This window comes from Dipodomys spectabilis, unplaced genomic scaffold (genome assembly GCF_019054845.1).
Source record: "Dipodomys spectabilis isolate Male_0828 unplaced genomic scaffold, ASM1905484v1 ptg000163l, whole genome shotgun sequence".
NCBI classification, from domain to species: Eukaryota; Metazoa; Chordata; class Mammalia; order Rodentia; family Heteromyidae; genus Dipodomys; species Dipodomys spectabilis.
In genome coordinates, this window is record NW_024870840.1 from 16,857,230 (window position 1) to 16,873,323 (window position 16,094).

Consider the following 16,094-nt stretch of genomic DNA (forward strand, 5'->3'; position numbering starts at 1 on the left):
CCTGTAGATACACTGGTCCTCAGGGAGGTTAAAATCATGAGAGATGTTCATTCTGTACCCAGGACCACAGTCTGCGATCACTGTTGTGATGGGAAAAATGCATTGCATTCTTCAAAGGATGCCACTGTGGTCATGGTGGATGCTGTCCAGATGAGGACACTCTGCCCGTGGGGGGCTAATGCTAACCTAAACCATACAGTTAAGAATGGAGTGGAACTCAAACAATTTGGCTCCAGAATCTGTGTTAATGCCAATTCCGAGAAGTACTTGTCTTCTACTTGTCTTTTTGACCTGATGTCTATGGGCCATAAAGAACTTGAATTGACTGAAATTGCAATGGAAGACTGAGTGGATCATGTGGGGATTCGTGTCTCATTTTTTCAGGGGTGGGGGTGGGGAATGATCCACATTTCCACCAGATTCTCCAAGATAGACAAAAAAGTTGGTATTCAGCCAGGTGCCAGTGGCTTACACCTGTAATCCTACCTATTCAGGAAGCTGAGATCTGAGGATCATAGTTCAAAACCAGCTGGGGCAGAAAACTCTGTGAGACACTTATCTCCAGTAAACTACTCAAAAAAGCCAGAAGTGGTGCTGTGGCTCAAGTGGTAGAGTGCTTGCTCTGAGCAAAAAGAAGCTCAAGGATAGCACCCAGGCCCCCAGAGTTCAAGCCCCAGGACCCCCACCCCCCAAAACGGTTGGTATTCATTGCTAGAATAACCCATCAGCCCATCAGCTTCTTTCTTCTCTCTTTCTCTTTCTTTCTCTTGTTCTTTCTTTCCCCCCTTTTCCCTCTTTCTCTTTCTTTTTTTTCTTTCCTTTCTGTCCTCCTCCTCCTCTTTCTCTTCTTCTTCTCTCCCTCCTTCCCTCTCCTCCCCCACCTCCTACCCCTTGTGTGCTGGTCCTGGGCTTTGAGCCACAGATATACTTCTGACTTTTGGGGTTAACTGGAGATAAAAATTTCACAGTCTTTTCCTGCTTGTTTTTCCCTAGTCTTTTCCTAGGTTGGTTTCAAGCTGTGATTCTCAGATCTCAACCTCTTGAGCAGCTGGGATTATAGGTCTGAAGTACCATTTTTGTCATTACTTTTCCAGATATGAAACCCTACTTTCCCAAGACCCTGTACTAAGAATAAGGACAGAACTGACATCCATATTATGGACTTCAGATTGTCCTTGTAAATGCTTTGCTCTATAAGATGTTCCCTTGCCCCTACCCTCCAGATACTATGGATTGAACTAGGGCTGAGTACTTGTTAGGCAAGTGCTCTACTACTTAAACTATACCCCCAGACTGAGAGTACAGTTAACACTGTTAGAATGTATCTATTTCTGACATGTATTTCAACTCACATAAGCATGTCAGTATAGTAACAAGTCACACATGTAAATACACACACTCCTAGTGTGATATCATTACATAACACATGATAGTACAAGATGGCTCCACTGGCAATTTCCTATGCCCCATGAGCTATTGGGGAAAAGCAAGAAGCTGTCCCATAAACCCAGGGCTTTGCACATTCTAGGCAAGTGCTCCACCCCTTGAGCCTGGCCCCTAGCCCTTTTATTTGTATTTTGTTTTTGAGCTAGAATCTTGCTGCTAACCTTGTTACAGCTAGCATTGAACTCAAAATCTTCCTGCCTGTGTATCTTCCAAATAGCTGGGAGTACAGGCATGAAAAAACACGCTTAGATTTTTTTTTTCCCCTTGCGCTGGTCCTGGTGCTTAAATTCAAGGCTCTGTCCTTGAGATTACTTTTCTCAAGGGTAGTGCTCTAGCCCATGAGCCACAGTGCTTCTGTTATTTTTTTCTGAGTAGTTTATTAGAGATAAGAGTCTTATGGAATTTCCTGCTGAGGTAAGGTTAGCATTGAACTGCGATCCTCAGATCTCAGCCTCCTGAGTAGCTAGGTCATGTCAGTTTTGATTTAGGGTCTCACTGACTTTTTTTTTGTTGTTGGTTGTGGGACTTGAACTCGGCTTGGGTGCTGTCCCTGCGCTCTTCAGCTCAAGGAGAGTGCCCTACTGGTTGAGCCACAGCACCACTTCTGGTTTTTTGGTAGTTAATTGGAGATAAGAGTCTCACAGACTTTCCTGTCCTGGCTGGTTTTGAACTGGGATCCTCAGATCTCAGCCTCCTGAGAGGCTAGGATTATAGGCATAAGTCACAGGTGCCTGGCTTCACTGACTTTTTCCTCCTTTAGGCTGTCCTTCAACTGTGGTCCTCTTATCTCTACCACCCCAGTAGCAGGGAATTACAGGAATATGGCGCCACTCTTAGTTTGTAGTGGCTCTTAGTCTGTCAGAGTCACAGATTCCTTTGTACCTCTAGTAAATAGAATGAAGCTTCTCTCAAGAAAAATTCACCATCCACATTAAAATTTAATCACCATCCACATAAAAATTTGCAAATGAGTGTAGAGGATTTCAAGTTTTTGCATTATGAGGCTCTAACGTGTTGCTTTTACTCTATAAATTCCTTTCCTCCAATGCATTTTCACTGAGAGCTCTACAATGTTTATTATGTATGTGTGTAGAAAAGAGAGAGACAGTGTGTGAGAGACAACTATGGACAGAGACTCTGTTGCTGTGTTTAGATTTGCTTCCTACCAGAGTAACTCTGGCAAGAGTTTTCTTTTATCTTTTTTTTTTTTTTTTAAGGCAACTCTCAGCCATTGTAGCCACTTCTGCATAAGGGACTAACAGTGAAGTTTGTTTCATTCATGAGACAGCCCAAGTCACAAGTTTCTGGTTTGCATCATAGACCATCCAGGCTCTGAAAGCCTACAACTCACCATAGTCCAGTGCCTGCTGGGTAATTCTTGCCTTGATTCCAGGGTAAACAGCATGAGAAGATGAGATATAGAGATTCCACAAGAGGAAACAGCCCCACAACACTGGAATCTTCTTTATTCTCATCTGCAATTGACCAACATGGATGGTTTATCTGTTAATCTTCTCTTCTTCATTGGTCAACTCCATCCTTGATTTCTAGCCTTTCTAATTTTCACTGCTTACTTCCAGGGCTTCATTCATCCATCCACACATCCATTCACCCACTGACCCATCTCTTCTTCTACCTACTGACTCTTTATTGAACACACTTATTATGAGGGTGCTGAGGATATGATGTCCATGTTGGCCCCTGACCACTGTTTCCCACAGGTTAGGAGATGAGTGTGTGAACACACACACACACACACACACACACACAGCTATAACACACTACAACACAACAAAGCACAGTACAATGCAGGGACCCTTTCTCCATGTCCCAGAAGATCTCCATGTTTTTCTCATTTTTTCCAAAGCACCCATCATTTAGCACAATATGTAGTTACAAATTTGTTTTCCGTATTTTGATTTTCTGCTTTCATGAGGAAAGACTTCAGGACCTTGAGCAGCGACTACATATAGTAGGCAAGGTATTAATACTGAATCAAGGACTTGATGAACGAATGTCTCTTTCATGAGGCTGTGAATTGGGTCACATGTGCCTCATGGGTTTCCACTCAACTCAGGGAAGTCTTTGCCCTGGGTGTGATCATCTTTTCACTTGTCTGTCTCTGGCTCCTGGCAAACACATACAGGAACTTTGTTTAGCTGGGAGTTGGTGGCTCACCCCTGTAATCCTAGCTACTCAGGAAGCTGAGCTCTGAGGATCATGGTTCAAAGCCAGCCAGGGTAGGAAAGTCCATGAAATGCTTATATCCAATGAACCAGCAAAGAGTCAGAAGTGGAGCTGTTGCTCAAGTGGCAGAGTGTTTGCTTTGAACAAAACAGCTCATGGACCAGGCTAAGGCCCCTGAGTTCAAGCTCCAGGACCAGCACAAGCACACACACACACCACACACACACACACACACACACACACACACACACACACACACACACACACACACACACACACACACACACACAGAGTTTTGGTTAAATAAACATCCATTCTACAGAAAGGGATCACACTGGATTTACTGATATATCACCCACGCTTGGCATATATAAATAATCAAGGTATGCTTGTAAATTCATGCCACCCCATGAAAGAACACCACCCCATTTTCTTATTGGATGAATCAAAGGTGCCCATAGCAACAGGGATGAAGATTTCTTTTAACATCAGCCATGAGTAATACCTTCTCATGGCTTCTTCCTACTTTGGGAAGGTGACAACCTGGGTGAGCAATCTCATGTGAAAGACCCACTGTTGAGAGATACCACTGATTCAGCGCACAAACATGAAGTCAGGTCATCAAGGTGACCTTGTGGAGGTTGTCCAGGAAGAGGAATTGTAAGATCCATGTGTTTGGACAGAGGGAGGGCTGTGGTTGGGTCATCAGGTAAGGACTAGAGAAGAGAGTAGGAAATAGGAGCAGTCTGGATGAAGGAAGAGTAAATGATCGGAGGAAACCTGGCTCTACTAGGTACAGGTTAGATCAGGATGATTTGGGGTTTAAAGGCAAGGCTAGAGAGATGGAGATGGGATACAAGCAAAGGGGTGTCTATAGAATTCGGAAGGAAAGGGCAGAATAGTCTGACTAGGGAATGAAGTATCTGGCAAAGCTGTTTCTAGCCTTTTGCAGGCCTTAGGATGAAATGGAAAAGGTTTCCTTCTGAAGAGATGCTAGCCTATTTGTATAAAGTAGGGCCTATGCAAAGAATTGTAGGAAACCAACACACCAGTGTGGGAGGCTTGCACATCAAAGGCACTTACCTACCCCTTGAGCCTGCATTTTGTTTAGTGTACAAACTACCAATTTGTATAGAAGGCCTTTGCTCAGATTAATGAGTGTGCTTGTGGGTATTTTACTGGAGGACCATGAGCACTAGAATTCGGGTCTTGACTAGACTGCACTAAGTCTATCTTTAAGTCTAAGTGACCCTTCTCACTTGGTCAATCCACTTGCATCTTTCACCTGGTCTCCCAGGAGCCTCCTCTGTGTACATTTTCTGTCCAACCAAATTGAATTCCTGGTCCCTAAATACATACCAATGTTCCATCCAAAGCCATTGCTTATGCTGCTCCCCTCTCCGCAGGGTACAGAAATCTGGTGTACCCTGAAGGTCTATTGTAAACACAGTGTTCTTTCTGAAGCCATTTCTGACTTCCCTGAGCTAATATTGCTCTTTGATCAAGATCTCGGTTTATTCATCAGTATATATGTTTATTTCCTTGTAGATCATCTGCCTACTTTACCAGAATGCAAGTACTTGAGGGCAGAGACCTCATCTGGTTTGAAGACTCTAGATCTGGGAGACAGTGGGCAACTCATCAATGTTGGTAGAATAACTGATGAATTAATAAAACAAGGTATTGAAGTTACCTTACTCTACACAGTAGAGTTCTTTGCAATGGTAACTGACATATCACTCATACACTAGTAGAATATGGGCCCCCATCAGAAGAGATGTTGGTTATAGTCCTGGAGCAGGGTCCAGGAGGTTGAGTGTGGAATCAAAGAGAAGAGGGCAAGTTTTTCAGGAGTAGTCAGAGGAACGGGACACTGGATGAAGAGGAATGTCAAGCAGTGGCTCTTTACTATTAGTTATTGAGGCATTTCAATGCTTTACATTGGCTTGGCCATGTGCATGCAGTGTGATATTTCGCCCCTGCTGAACTGGTTTGGGTTCTACAGGACAATCCAAGAAGAGGCCTGGCCAGCAATGATGGGGAAGGAGGCCTGAAGATGGTCAGAGTACAGATAACACTACAGGAAATACACAAGAGAGGCTGTGAGAGCCAGCGAGGAAGGATTTGGTAGGATAGGAAGGTCCCTGGCCAAGCAGTGAGGAGTGATTTGAATTGGAGATGTGAGGAGTGGAGTAAGGAAGTGTGAAAGCCTTAACATTCTCATTCTGGGAGTCAGGGAGATACTAACGGCATCCTGTTCTCTGGATGGAGGAGTTCCCGTGGCTTCCTGCTGTGCTAGGCTTTCTTTGATTCTTTTTTTTTTTTTTTGATCGTGGGGCTTGAACTCTGGGCCTGGATGCTGTCCCTCAGCTCTTCAGCTCAAGGCTAGCAATCGACTGCTTGAGCCACAGTGCCACTTCCAGTTTTCTAGTGGTTTTATTGGTGATAAGAGTCTCATGGACTTTCCTGCCTGGGCTGGCTTTGAACTGTGATCCTCAGATCTCAGCCTCCTCAGTAGCTAGGATTTAGGCATGAGCCACCGGCGCCCAGTTCCTTGATTCTTTAGTTGTCTTGAGGGTGGAATAGGCAAGGGATTCTGGAAAGGAGGTTGGGCCCAAATGGATGAGGCTATGGGAGCAGGGGTACCACACTGGGGACTTAGATTTAGTAGCTGTTTAACCAACTGGTAGGCAGTGTGTCCACATTATAATACATGGTGAGTCTATGCTGGTGCACGGTCACATTAACATCATGGAGGCAAAGAACTATAAGTGAAAGAGGGAGTTTTGTCAAAGAGCAAACCATTTCCATGGCAGTGGGAAACAAAGGGTAAGAATATTTGATTTAAGGAAAAGGGCTACAGCCACTGGACTCTTTGAAAATTAAGGAAGAGGAGGCTGGGAAGGTGGCTCAGTGGGAGAGCGCTTGCCTTGCATGCATGAGGCCCTGGGTTCGATTCCTCAGCACCACATAAGCAGAAAAAGCCAGAAGTGGCGCTGTGGCTCAAGTGGTAGAGTGCTAGCCTTGAACTGAAGAGCTCAGGGACTGCGCCCAGGCCCAGAGTTCAGGCCCTACAACCGACAAAAAAAAAAAAAAAGAAAAAGAAAATTAAGGAAGAGAACTTCAGCAAATATTTATTGTATGACTTACAAAATTCTAGTTAAATAAGGTTCTAGAAAAAGTTGGGCTAACTGGGCACTAGTATCTCATGGCTGCAATCTAAGTTGCTCAGTAGACTGAGATCTGAGGATCATGGGTCAAACACAGCTGGAGCAGAAAAGTCCATGAGACTCTTATTTTCAACTGACTAGCAAAAAGCTGGTAATGGAGGTATGACTCAAGTGGTAGAAAGCCAGCCTTAAGTGAAAAAGCCAAAGCCAAGCAAGAGTGTGAGGCCCTGAATTCAAGCCCCATTATTGGTACCTATATACACACAAAAAGGTTGGGACAAAAATGGAAAATCATGGGGGAGAAAGATGACAGGGGTAACATTGACCAGATGCATGGTCCTCTTTATCTGACTTGTGGAATTGAAAACCTTTTGTACAACTACTTGAAATAATAACAAAAATAAACTAAAAAATAAAAAAATCAAACCATCAGTATATCATTACATATCCAAGTCCACAATGGAAAAGCACAATAACTTTTGTTTTTATTTTTTATTTTTTTTGTTGGTCATGGGGCTTGTACTCTGGGCCCCGGCGCTGTCCCTCAGCTCTTCAGCTCAAGGCTAGTGCTCTACCACTTGAGCCACAGTGCCACTTCCGGCTTTTTTCTTTTTGCTTATGTGGTGCTGAGGAATCGAACCCAGGGCCTCATGCATGCAAGGCAAGCGCTCTACCACTGAGCCATCTTCCCAGCCCAAGCACAATAACTTTCTATAACATTTACACAATTTTTTTTTTTTTGGGTCCGGTCGTGGGGCCTGAACTCTGGGCTGGGCACTGTCCCTCAGCTCTTCAGCTCAAGGCTAGCGTTCTACCACTTGAGCCACAGCGCCACTTCCGGCTTTTTTCTTTTTTCTTATGTAGTGCTGAGGAATGGAACCCAGGGCCTCATGCATGCAAGGCAAACGCTCTACCACTGAGCCACCTTCCCAGCCCCCATTTACACAATTTTTAAGGTAGATGTTACCATTACCTCATCCCCATTTTAGACACATAGACACACAGACTTATAAAGTCTGTATGACTCACCCAAGATCCCACAGGCAGCTGGGAATCCAATCTTGTTTTCTGCTTCCCTAATTCTAGAGTTAATGTATTTTTTTCATCGAATAACTTAGTAAAGACTACTTTTCTTCATTTTCATCTGGAAATTTGAAACAAAATCTTCAACATGGGCAAAGAAAAAAAAATCAACAGGTATCTGGAAGTTTTCAAGAATCCAAGTGTATTTTCTTTTCTTTTTTTTTTTTTTTTGGGTCCAGTCATGGGGCCTGAACTCTGGGCCTGGGCGCTGTCCCTCAGCTCTTCAGCTCAAGGCTAGTGCTCTACCACTTGAGCCACAGCGCCACTTCCGGCTTTTTTCTGTTTGCTTATGTGGTGCTGAGGAATCGAACCCAGGGCCTCATGCATGCAAGGCAAGCACTCTACCACTGAGCCACCTTCCCAGCCCCAAGTGTATTTTCTTGGGCACCACTAGAGTTTAAATTCCCTTCTAGTAGTAAAACCTGTTATCCTGGGGCTGGGAAGGTGGCTCAGTGGTGGAGCGCTTGCCTTACATGCATGAGGCCCTGGGTTTGACTCCTCAGCACCACATAAGCAAAAAGAAAAAAGCCGGAAGTGGCGCTGTGGCTCAAGTGGTAGAGTGCTAGCCTTGAGCTGAAGAGCTGAGGGACAGCGCCCAGGGCCCAGAGTTCAGGCCCCAAGACCTGACCCCCCCCCCCCCCCCTCCGCAAAAAACAAAAAACCCTGTTCTCCAGTTTGGTTACAGGAAGTTTCTGAATTGGTATACTTTGATGGTGATCCAGGGCCCTGAAATCACAGAGAGGAAAGCATGGTTTACCTCTAGACATTTTGTGAGTGGATGAAAGTGCTAGGATAGAAAGGGATGGATTGTGCGTAACTTTCGGTTGAGTTGTTTGCTTAGGATGAAACATTTATGGGCAGGGGAAGAGAAGAACCTTGTCAAGCAAGGTAGTGACTCTTAAAAGGTTAAGTAATTTGGCTGACAAGTAAGGGCAGGGAGAGTTGCCTATTAAAAGAAGGGATCCAAGGTGACTTAAAAGCCTCCTAGCAAGTTCCCTGTTTTCTTGCTTCTCAGGAATTGCTTTTAAGAGGGGATGCCCCCATATGCATTGCAGTTCCTTGCCAACACAGACAGAATATAGTCCTAGATTAAGGGCCATTGACTGAGCCATCATCATCCACCTGTCAGTAATAAGAAGACAGCAGTTTAATTCCAGAACGTCTAGAGCCTCACAGTGGGGAGGGGTGGGGGAGTCAAACTTAGCCTTCAAAACACACACACATCGAAACTTTTGAGTTCAGTAGGTTTAAAGAATTCTACAACAGTAGGCCCGTCCCAACATACTGGTTAAGACAAAACAACTAATATAAAATGTAAATCAAGGGGGTATGGAAGATTGACAGAATTAGAGACTATTTCTTTTTTTTCTTTCTTTTTTTTTTTTGCCAGTCATGGTGCCTGAACTCAGCCTGGGCACTGTCCATCAGCTCTTCAGTTCAAGGCTAGTGCTCTACCACTTGAGCCACAGGACCACTTCCAGCTTTTTCTGTTTATGTGGTGCTGAGGAATCAAATCCAGGGCCTCATGCATGCAAGGCAAGCACTCTACCACAGAGCCTCCTTCCCAGTCCCAGAATTACAGACTATTTCAAGGGCTTGAGCCCTTATATCTTATTTTTCTTCTTTTGTGCTGATAGTGGGACTTGAACTTAGAGCCTGCTTGCTGTCCATGAGTTTGTTGTTATCGTTAAAAGCGAATGCTCTATCACACCACCCTTTTTTGGTGATTAATTGGAGAGAATAATCTTACAACCTTTCCCTCCTCTCTCCTACCCCCAGCCTGACTTCAAACCTTGATCCTCAGATCTCAGCCTCCTGAGTAGCTAGGATTACAGGTATGAGCCACTGGCGCTCCGGCTTTATCTTATTTTATAGCAAGATCTCCAAAGTAGACTGAACATTCCTGCCAAGGTTAACACTGACACGTTCAACATTCAGTCAAGTGGGAGGGTAGTTTTGGTCTGGCATGTTTCTAGGTCATTGATACTGGTTAAGATCTGACTCTAAAGCACAGAGATCAGAATAGTTCCTCAGTCCTAACAGTGCCCACTGAGACACAAGATAAAATTTTCTGCCACATGCTCAATTCCTCCCTAACCCTTTTCTGTTTGTAAGTTAATTATTCCAAGTGTTTTTGTTATAGTGCTGGAAAGGCAAAAATACGTCTAGAACCTTAAACCATCCTCTTATTATTGCTCCATGAAGCAAAACTGAATCTGTAGACCCAACTGTTTCTCTTTCTTATAACTGTTCAGTCTTCACTAAACCTCTTGCTTAGGAAGGTTCCAGATATTCATAAATGACACATAAATAAATAAAATATGAAATGATCTAGGCAGATACAGTAGTAACTCAAGAGTACCTGATAGCTGGTGTCCTACCAGACCTGGGCCACCTCTAGTCAGAGATCTTAGTCTGACGCCCATGTGTGGTAGAAACCTGAAGTTCGTTCATAATTCTTACCTCAAGCATAGGAACTGTCTACAGCTCCGGAGCTCCTTCTCTGCCCTCTGCCTTTGAAGCTGCTGTGTTCTCCACCCTGCACCTTGAATTCAGCTGCTAAAGCACCAAGGTAATTAAGTCTGAGTCATCTTGGTGGATGTATATATGTACATATATATGATGACTGTTTCAAGATGTGATGCATAATTGCTTCACTACAATTACCCAATGGCATGAATGAACACTTCATCTCTAACCAGATGAACAGACAATATCACCTGTGCAATAATTATCCCTTTGCAACACACACACACACACACACACACACACACACACACACACACACACACACACACACACACACCACTTCCAATGGGTTGAATTGGCTGGGGGGAAGATGTCATCAAGGCAAAGCACACTTGTCTAGCATGCATGGGCTGGATGATTAGCCCAAAAGGCTAGACAGATAAAGTATAACCTTGGAGGAGGCAGAGAATGATCCTTTCTTGGATCATAAGCCAATTCCTTCTCCAGGTCAGGCTTCCACTACTGCATGGATTGAAGATCGTTTGGATTTTCTGATGAAGCTCAGATTCCCTCTGAAAGCATATGATAGGAAAGAATTAGGCTAACCTAGTTAGCATTATTTTAATCATTCAGGGGAGGACCACAGGTAGCATCTTGAAGTGTTTTCACCTTTTCAGAAGGTTTCTAATGACTTTCTGTCCCTACATTTCTTCACAGAAGTTGTATGGACTCATCTATTATTATGTCACTTGATAGCTTTAGATTTTTAAAGACTATCTGCACACCAACTTGGTTCTGGCCAAGGTTTTTTCCCTCCCTCCCTCCTTTTCTTTCCCCCCTTCCCTCTGTTCCTCCTTCCCGCTTTCCTTCTTTCCTTCCTCTGTCTTTTGAAAGTGTCTCTATGTAGCCCAGATGGCCTTGAATTCATGATCCTCCCCCTTCCATCTACCAAGTGCTTGGATTTCAAGAACGTGCCTTCAATGAGCACATACAGCTAGTCAGCATATTTTAGATGCCCAGGATCTGATCACATAAAGGATCTCATTATTTTTTCTTAATCTACAATTTCTTGGTAAGATAGTATGACTATTCTGGTTTTCTCAAGGTGCAAGAGTTTTCAGTACTAAAAACTAGGTTAATTTTGGGCCAATCAGGAAGGAAGTTCAGTACTCCTGGTAAGAACATCACATTCACTTGACAATTGTCCACAGTTCTGACAGTTCAAATATATAGCTATTTGCATGTCCGACTTTCTCTTTCAAATTTGGGAGTCAAACTGTCCTTTTTCTATGGGAGGCAAGAGGAGACAGAATTACGTGGACATGGGGGTAGGATGAGATGCACGTGGGGACCGTGTAAGGCACACCAAACTCTGCCTGACTGCCTCCCAACATTTGCATGGATGAAGTATGATTAAAAGAGAACCTTGCAAAGTGGCAGAGATACAGGAGAGCTAACACTCATATAGCATTTGTTATGCTTTGGGCACTATCTCAGTGTTAACTTACAAAATCCCTGCTGAGACCCTGTGGGGGATGAATACAATCTCCAATCCACGTGGTGAAGACACTTGGCTCGGCCTAGGCATGACAGCGAGCATTCAGGACATGCTTTTAGGAGTCCTCCCTCCTAACCACTGTGCTATGCTTACTTTTCAGGAAGGTTACTAAAGGGCAACCCACAGTTCAGTGTATACAGAAGCTCATGGAAAGAAAAGGATGCTGTTGCAGAGTAACCCCTATGACTGAAACAAACTGAATTTGTGTGAGCAACACAGATTTATGTTTTCAAGTCATTAGTTTATTCCTAACAGAGAATGCTGCCTAGAATTCTTTTTTTTTTTTTTTTTCTTGAGATGAGTGATCTCACCTTCTGGAAGAAACACTTTGTCACCTGGCAGTAGCTCTTCCTCTCTTCTTTGCTCCATCCCAGGTCACAAATGTTTGAAACAACTTAACTGTAGGACATGGGGGAATATGGTCCTGAACTGAGTAAATCTGAGAAGGAATGGAGGTTGTAAGACTAAAGGTCATAGGAATTGCGAGCAAGCAATATGTCCTCGTTGATCACGTTGTTTCTCATAGCGTTATGGGCTAGTAATTCTAAAGCTACTACACTTGTACTGGAATGAATTAAATAAATGTTGGTGGGTGATCGGAACCAGGTTTCTCATTGCTACATTGGGAGGTTACAGATAAGCAACGGAGGAGGCCATGACTCACACAGTAATGGATTAGTGTTGGATAGATCAGCATGTCTTATGCTTAGCATGATGTATGGATTATTATTTATATAAATATTATCCCAATACAGAAACAGTATACATCTTTGCTGTCATCTGGGAAGTCTTAAACAGAAAACATCCCAGCATTTATCTAGTGCCAGAAAATAGTTCCAGAAAGAGAAAACTAAAAAAAATTACAACAGAACAAAACAAATAAATGAGCAAAAATCCTCCATAATATCAAATGGATATAGGAGCTAATGAAAAAATCACCGAATGGCCAGAGTTGAGCAACAAAAACCAGCATTCTACTATATTGCAAAATGGAATGAACACCTGTAAGTTGATAAGGTCAGATAAAGACATATTAGATCTTTGTTAGAGCCACAGAATCTGAACCCTTAGTCAGCATCCAAGCAGTCATTTTCTATGGTCTCATCTGTACCCCTTTCCTGCACAATGCAGTGCCCCATTTCCTCTGTTGTTCCATTTCCTCCTTTTTCCCTTCTGTTACCAAAGGAGCTAGTCTCTAATCTAGAGGTTCTCAAAGTGATTTTTTGCCTCCCCGGGGATATTTGGCAGTGCTGCCATGCTTTGGTCTCTACAACAGGGAAAAGAATGATATTCATATTTTGTGATAAAAGACCAGAGATCCCACTAAATATCTTACAATGTGCAAAACAGTCCTACAATGAAGAATCAGGTGACTCAAAGGTTACGACTCTTGAGGTTGGGACTATTAAAGGTGTGATTGAATCTATCCACTGTAAAGAAGATATCTTTATCAATGGAGGTAGTAAGAGGAATGAGACCCAGCTCTGCTCTTAGCCTTAAAAATCTAACTGCCTTGAGGCAGTTCTGAGATAACCTGGTTCCCCAAGCCAAAGGAAAAAAAAAAATGGCAGTTTCAAACTTGAGCTGCAACGAAGCTCAAGGAAAGAAAGAGGGTAGTAAAGAAAGCCTTGGGAAGGAATTGGGGGAAAAATGGCTTCCTCTGATAAGACAGGGTTTGAAAAGTAAGGGTTGTCTTAAAATGTTTGTCCCAGAGTGGAAAAGGGAAGACAAACCCCAGAAAGTTTAAGTATGTAGCAAATGGTATGAATATGTCATAAAATGGAGCTTATGAGTAAAGTTGGTATGAAATTAAACTAGCTATGATATACATAGAGTCAGGATGGGTGCACTGATGTAGAACTATTCTTTATGTTTATCTGTATGGCAGGGAGGAAGGATGGGCCTACTTCAATCTAGATGCTGGTTTAGTTAGAGCAGCCAGGTAGACTCATTGGCAGAGGGAATTCTCTGACAGCTGCCCAAGGGGGACCTGAGTATTCCTAAAAAAAGAATGCTGTTACTATGTAAATGAATCAGAACTGGTAGAAGAAAACATAAAAGCTCTAGAAAAACTGTGCAAGGGACTCTACCGGCGCCCATCTGCTAACCTAGATCTAGGATGGTTTCAAAGCCTTTTGGCCTGGTGGCTGGTACCCCTAGCTGGCCCAATAAAACTATTGCTTCTACTTGTTAGTATTAGTCCCTCTGTGGTTAACCCTTTGATATTTATACAAAAAAGGATTGAGGGGCTGGGAAGGTGGCTCAGTGGTAGAGTGCTTGCCTTATATGCATGAGGCCCTGGGTTCGATTCCTTAGTACCACATAAGAAGAAAAAGCTGGAAGTGGCACTGTGGCTCAAATGGTAGAACGCTAGCCTTGAGTTGAAGAGCTGAGGGACAGCGCCCAGGCCCAGAGTTCAAGCCCCATGATGGGCCCCCCCCCCCAAAAAAAAAAATCAGAAAATAGGATTGGGACTGTCAAGCTGATGGTCCTTTGGGCCCAGTGCAGCTCCCTGAGTCAGGAAGAAGAGTCAAGGATTTGACTCCATTACAAAAAGAAGGGGGGAATGTAAGGGTCTCTTAGGATAAAAAAAGCCCCTAGCCCAAGTAAGGAACCTGAGTCAGAAATTTAACCTCTTACTGAGAACTAAGGAATTCAATAACAGGTAACTGCCATTGTAAAAGTCTCCTGTTTCAAAAAAGTTGATGTTATCATATTACTGGAATTTTGCAGCTTGAACCTGATTGTGGTTTTTGCCTTTATAAATCTAGCTTGTGTCCAAGCTTGGAGTCATTGTTAGCTCCCGAGTCTACACTGAGTCCCTGGCTGGTCAGCTTCTGCCACACCTCAACAAACTTCTTCAAATCCTAAATCCACTTTAGTGGACTCATTCTTGGACCCCACAACACCACCATACTCTCACCAGTGATATATTCTTATTTCCGATCTAAGCATGGCTTCAATAGTATATGTGTGTTAGATTTGTTAACTTCCTATTGTTTTTTGAATAGTCTTCCCCTATATTTGGGAAAAATTCCTGTTTTATCAGTCTTGTCCCTCTCAAAGGAAGGAGTTCAGCTCAGATTTCTAGTCTCTTTTGTAGCCAGGACTCAGGTATAAGAACCAGTCTCCTTCAGTCAGATACTCTCCTATAAGCCTTTGATTTAGTGGGTACAAAAACAGACTCTTAAATTCTGACATTTTGCAAGAAGCCAAAAAAAAACAACATGGCATTTGAGGGCAGTCAAGGTAGTGGCAGTCATTCCTCAGTGGTCCCTGGCAATTTCCTTCAACAGAAATTCGGTTCAGGGTAGTTTCCTAAGCAGGCTAGATTTTTAGCATGGTTCAGAACTTTATTCTTTGAGAGTCAGCTTTTATGGAACAGAAATAAGAACTCTGGTAGTAGAAAACTGTTTTCAACTTAGTAGTGGCTTCTCTTACACTCTACGGTATGTATGTTCCAAACCCTTTGCTTAGTCCAGGGCTCTTTATCTTGGACTTACCCACACTGCCTTTCCCTACGGTTGCCTGGACTCACCCTGGTCCTCCATCCTTCTTCCATCCTGTATTTCTCACTACATAAGGATCTCCCTGGCACAGGGCCTCTCTTCCCCACTTACCTCAACCATCAATGACACTTTTGATGCTCTACAACTACTAGGGTCGATTTATTCAACAATAAACTATACACAGGCAAGAACATCTCTTTCTGGTCTTTTGAGTCTCCAGCATTCAGTTGCAAAGTAGGCAATACAAGTTTGAGGAATAAAGGACAAGACATGGACAAGTGCTGCCACCTACTGGAAGAACTTTACTCATCTCTTTTAACCACATCCCACAGGGATGAAACTTGATAATAAAATCAGTCTCTTAGAAATCGACTCTATTGGTATTTATGTTTTACAGCTTATTTTTCCATATTAAAAGGCTGATTTGGAGCCAATCAAATATGGCAGAAGCAATGTATGTGGCTTCTAAGGCCACATCATAAAAGACATTGTGGATTTATCCATGATTTCTCTCTGGCTATTGCTCTGAGAGAAGCTATAGAGACACAAAAACAGTCGTAAAAACCAATGGCCTCAGGGCTGGGAAGGTGGCTCAGTGGTAGAGCGCTTGCCTTGCATGCATGAGGCCCTGGGTTCAATTCCCCAGCACCACATAAGCAAAAAGAAAAAAAG

At 43.3% G+C, this 16,094-nt stretch overlaps 1 protein-coding gene across 1 annotated transcript in view; it reads right to left on the reverse strand.

Annotated features, from left to right (window-relative positions):
* The window catches only part of Bpifc (BPI fold containing family C), a 30,602-nt gene extending 27,681 nt beyond the window's left edge, over positions 1-2,921 (reverse strand). The window contains exon 1 of the mRNA XM_042693373.1: positions 2,798-2,921. Within this exon, the coding sequence (XP_042549307.1) occupies positions 2,798-2,921 (124 nt within the window). The remainder of the gene's footprint in view (positions 1-2,797) is intronic.
* Positions 2,922-16,094: the final 13,173 nt, after the last annotated feature.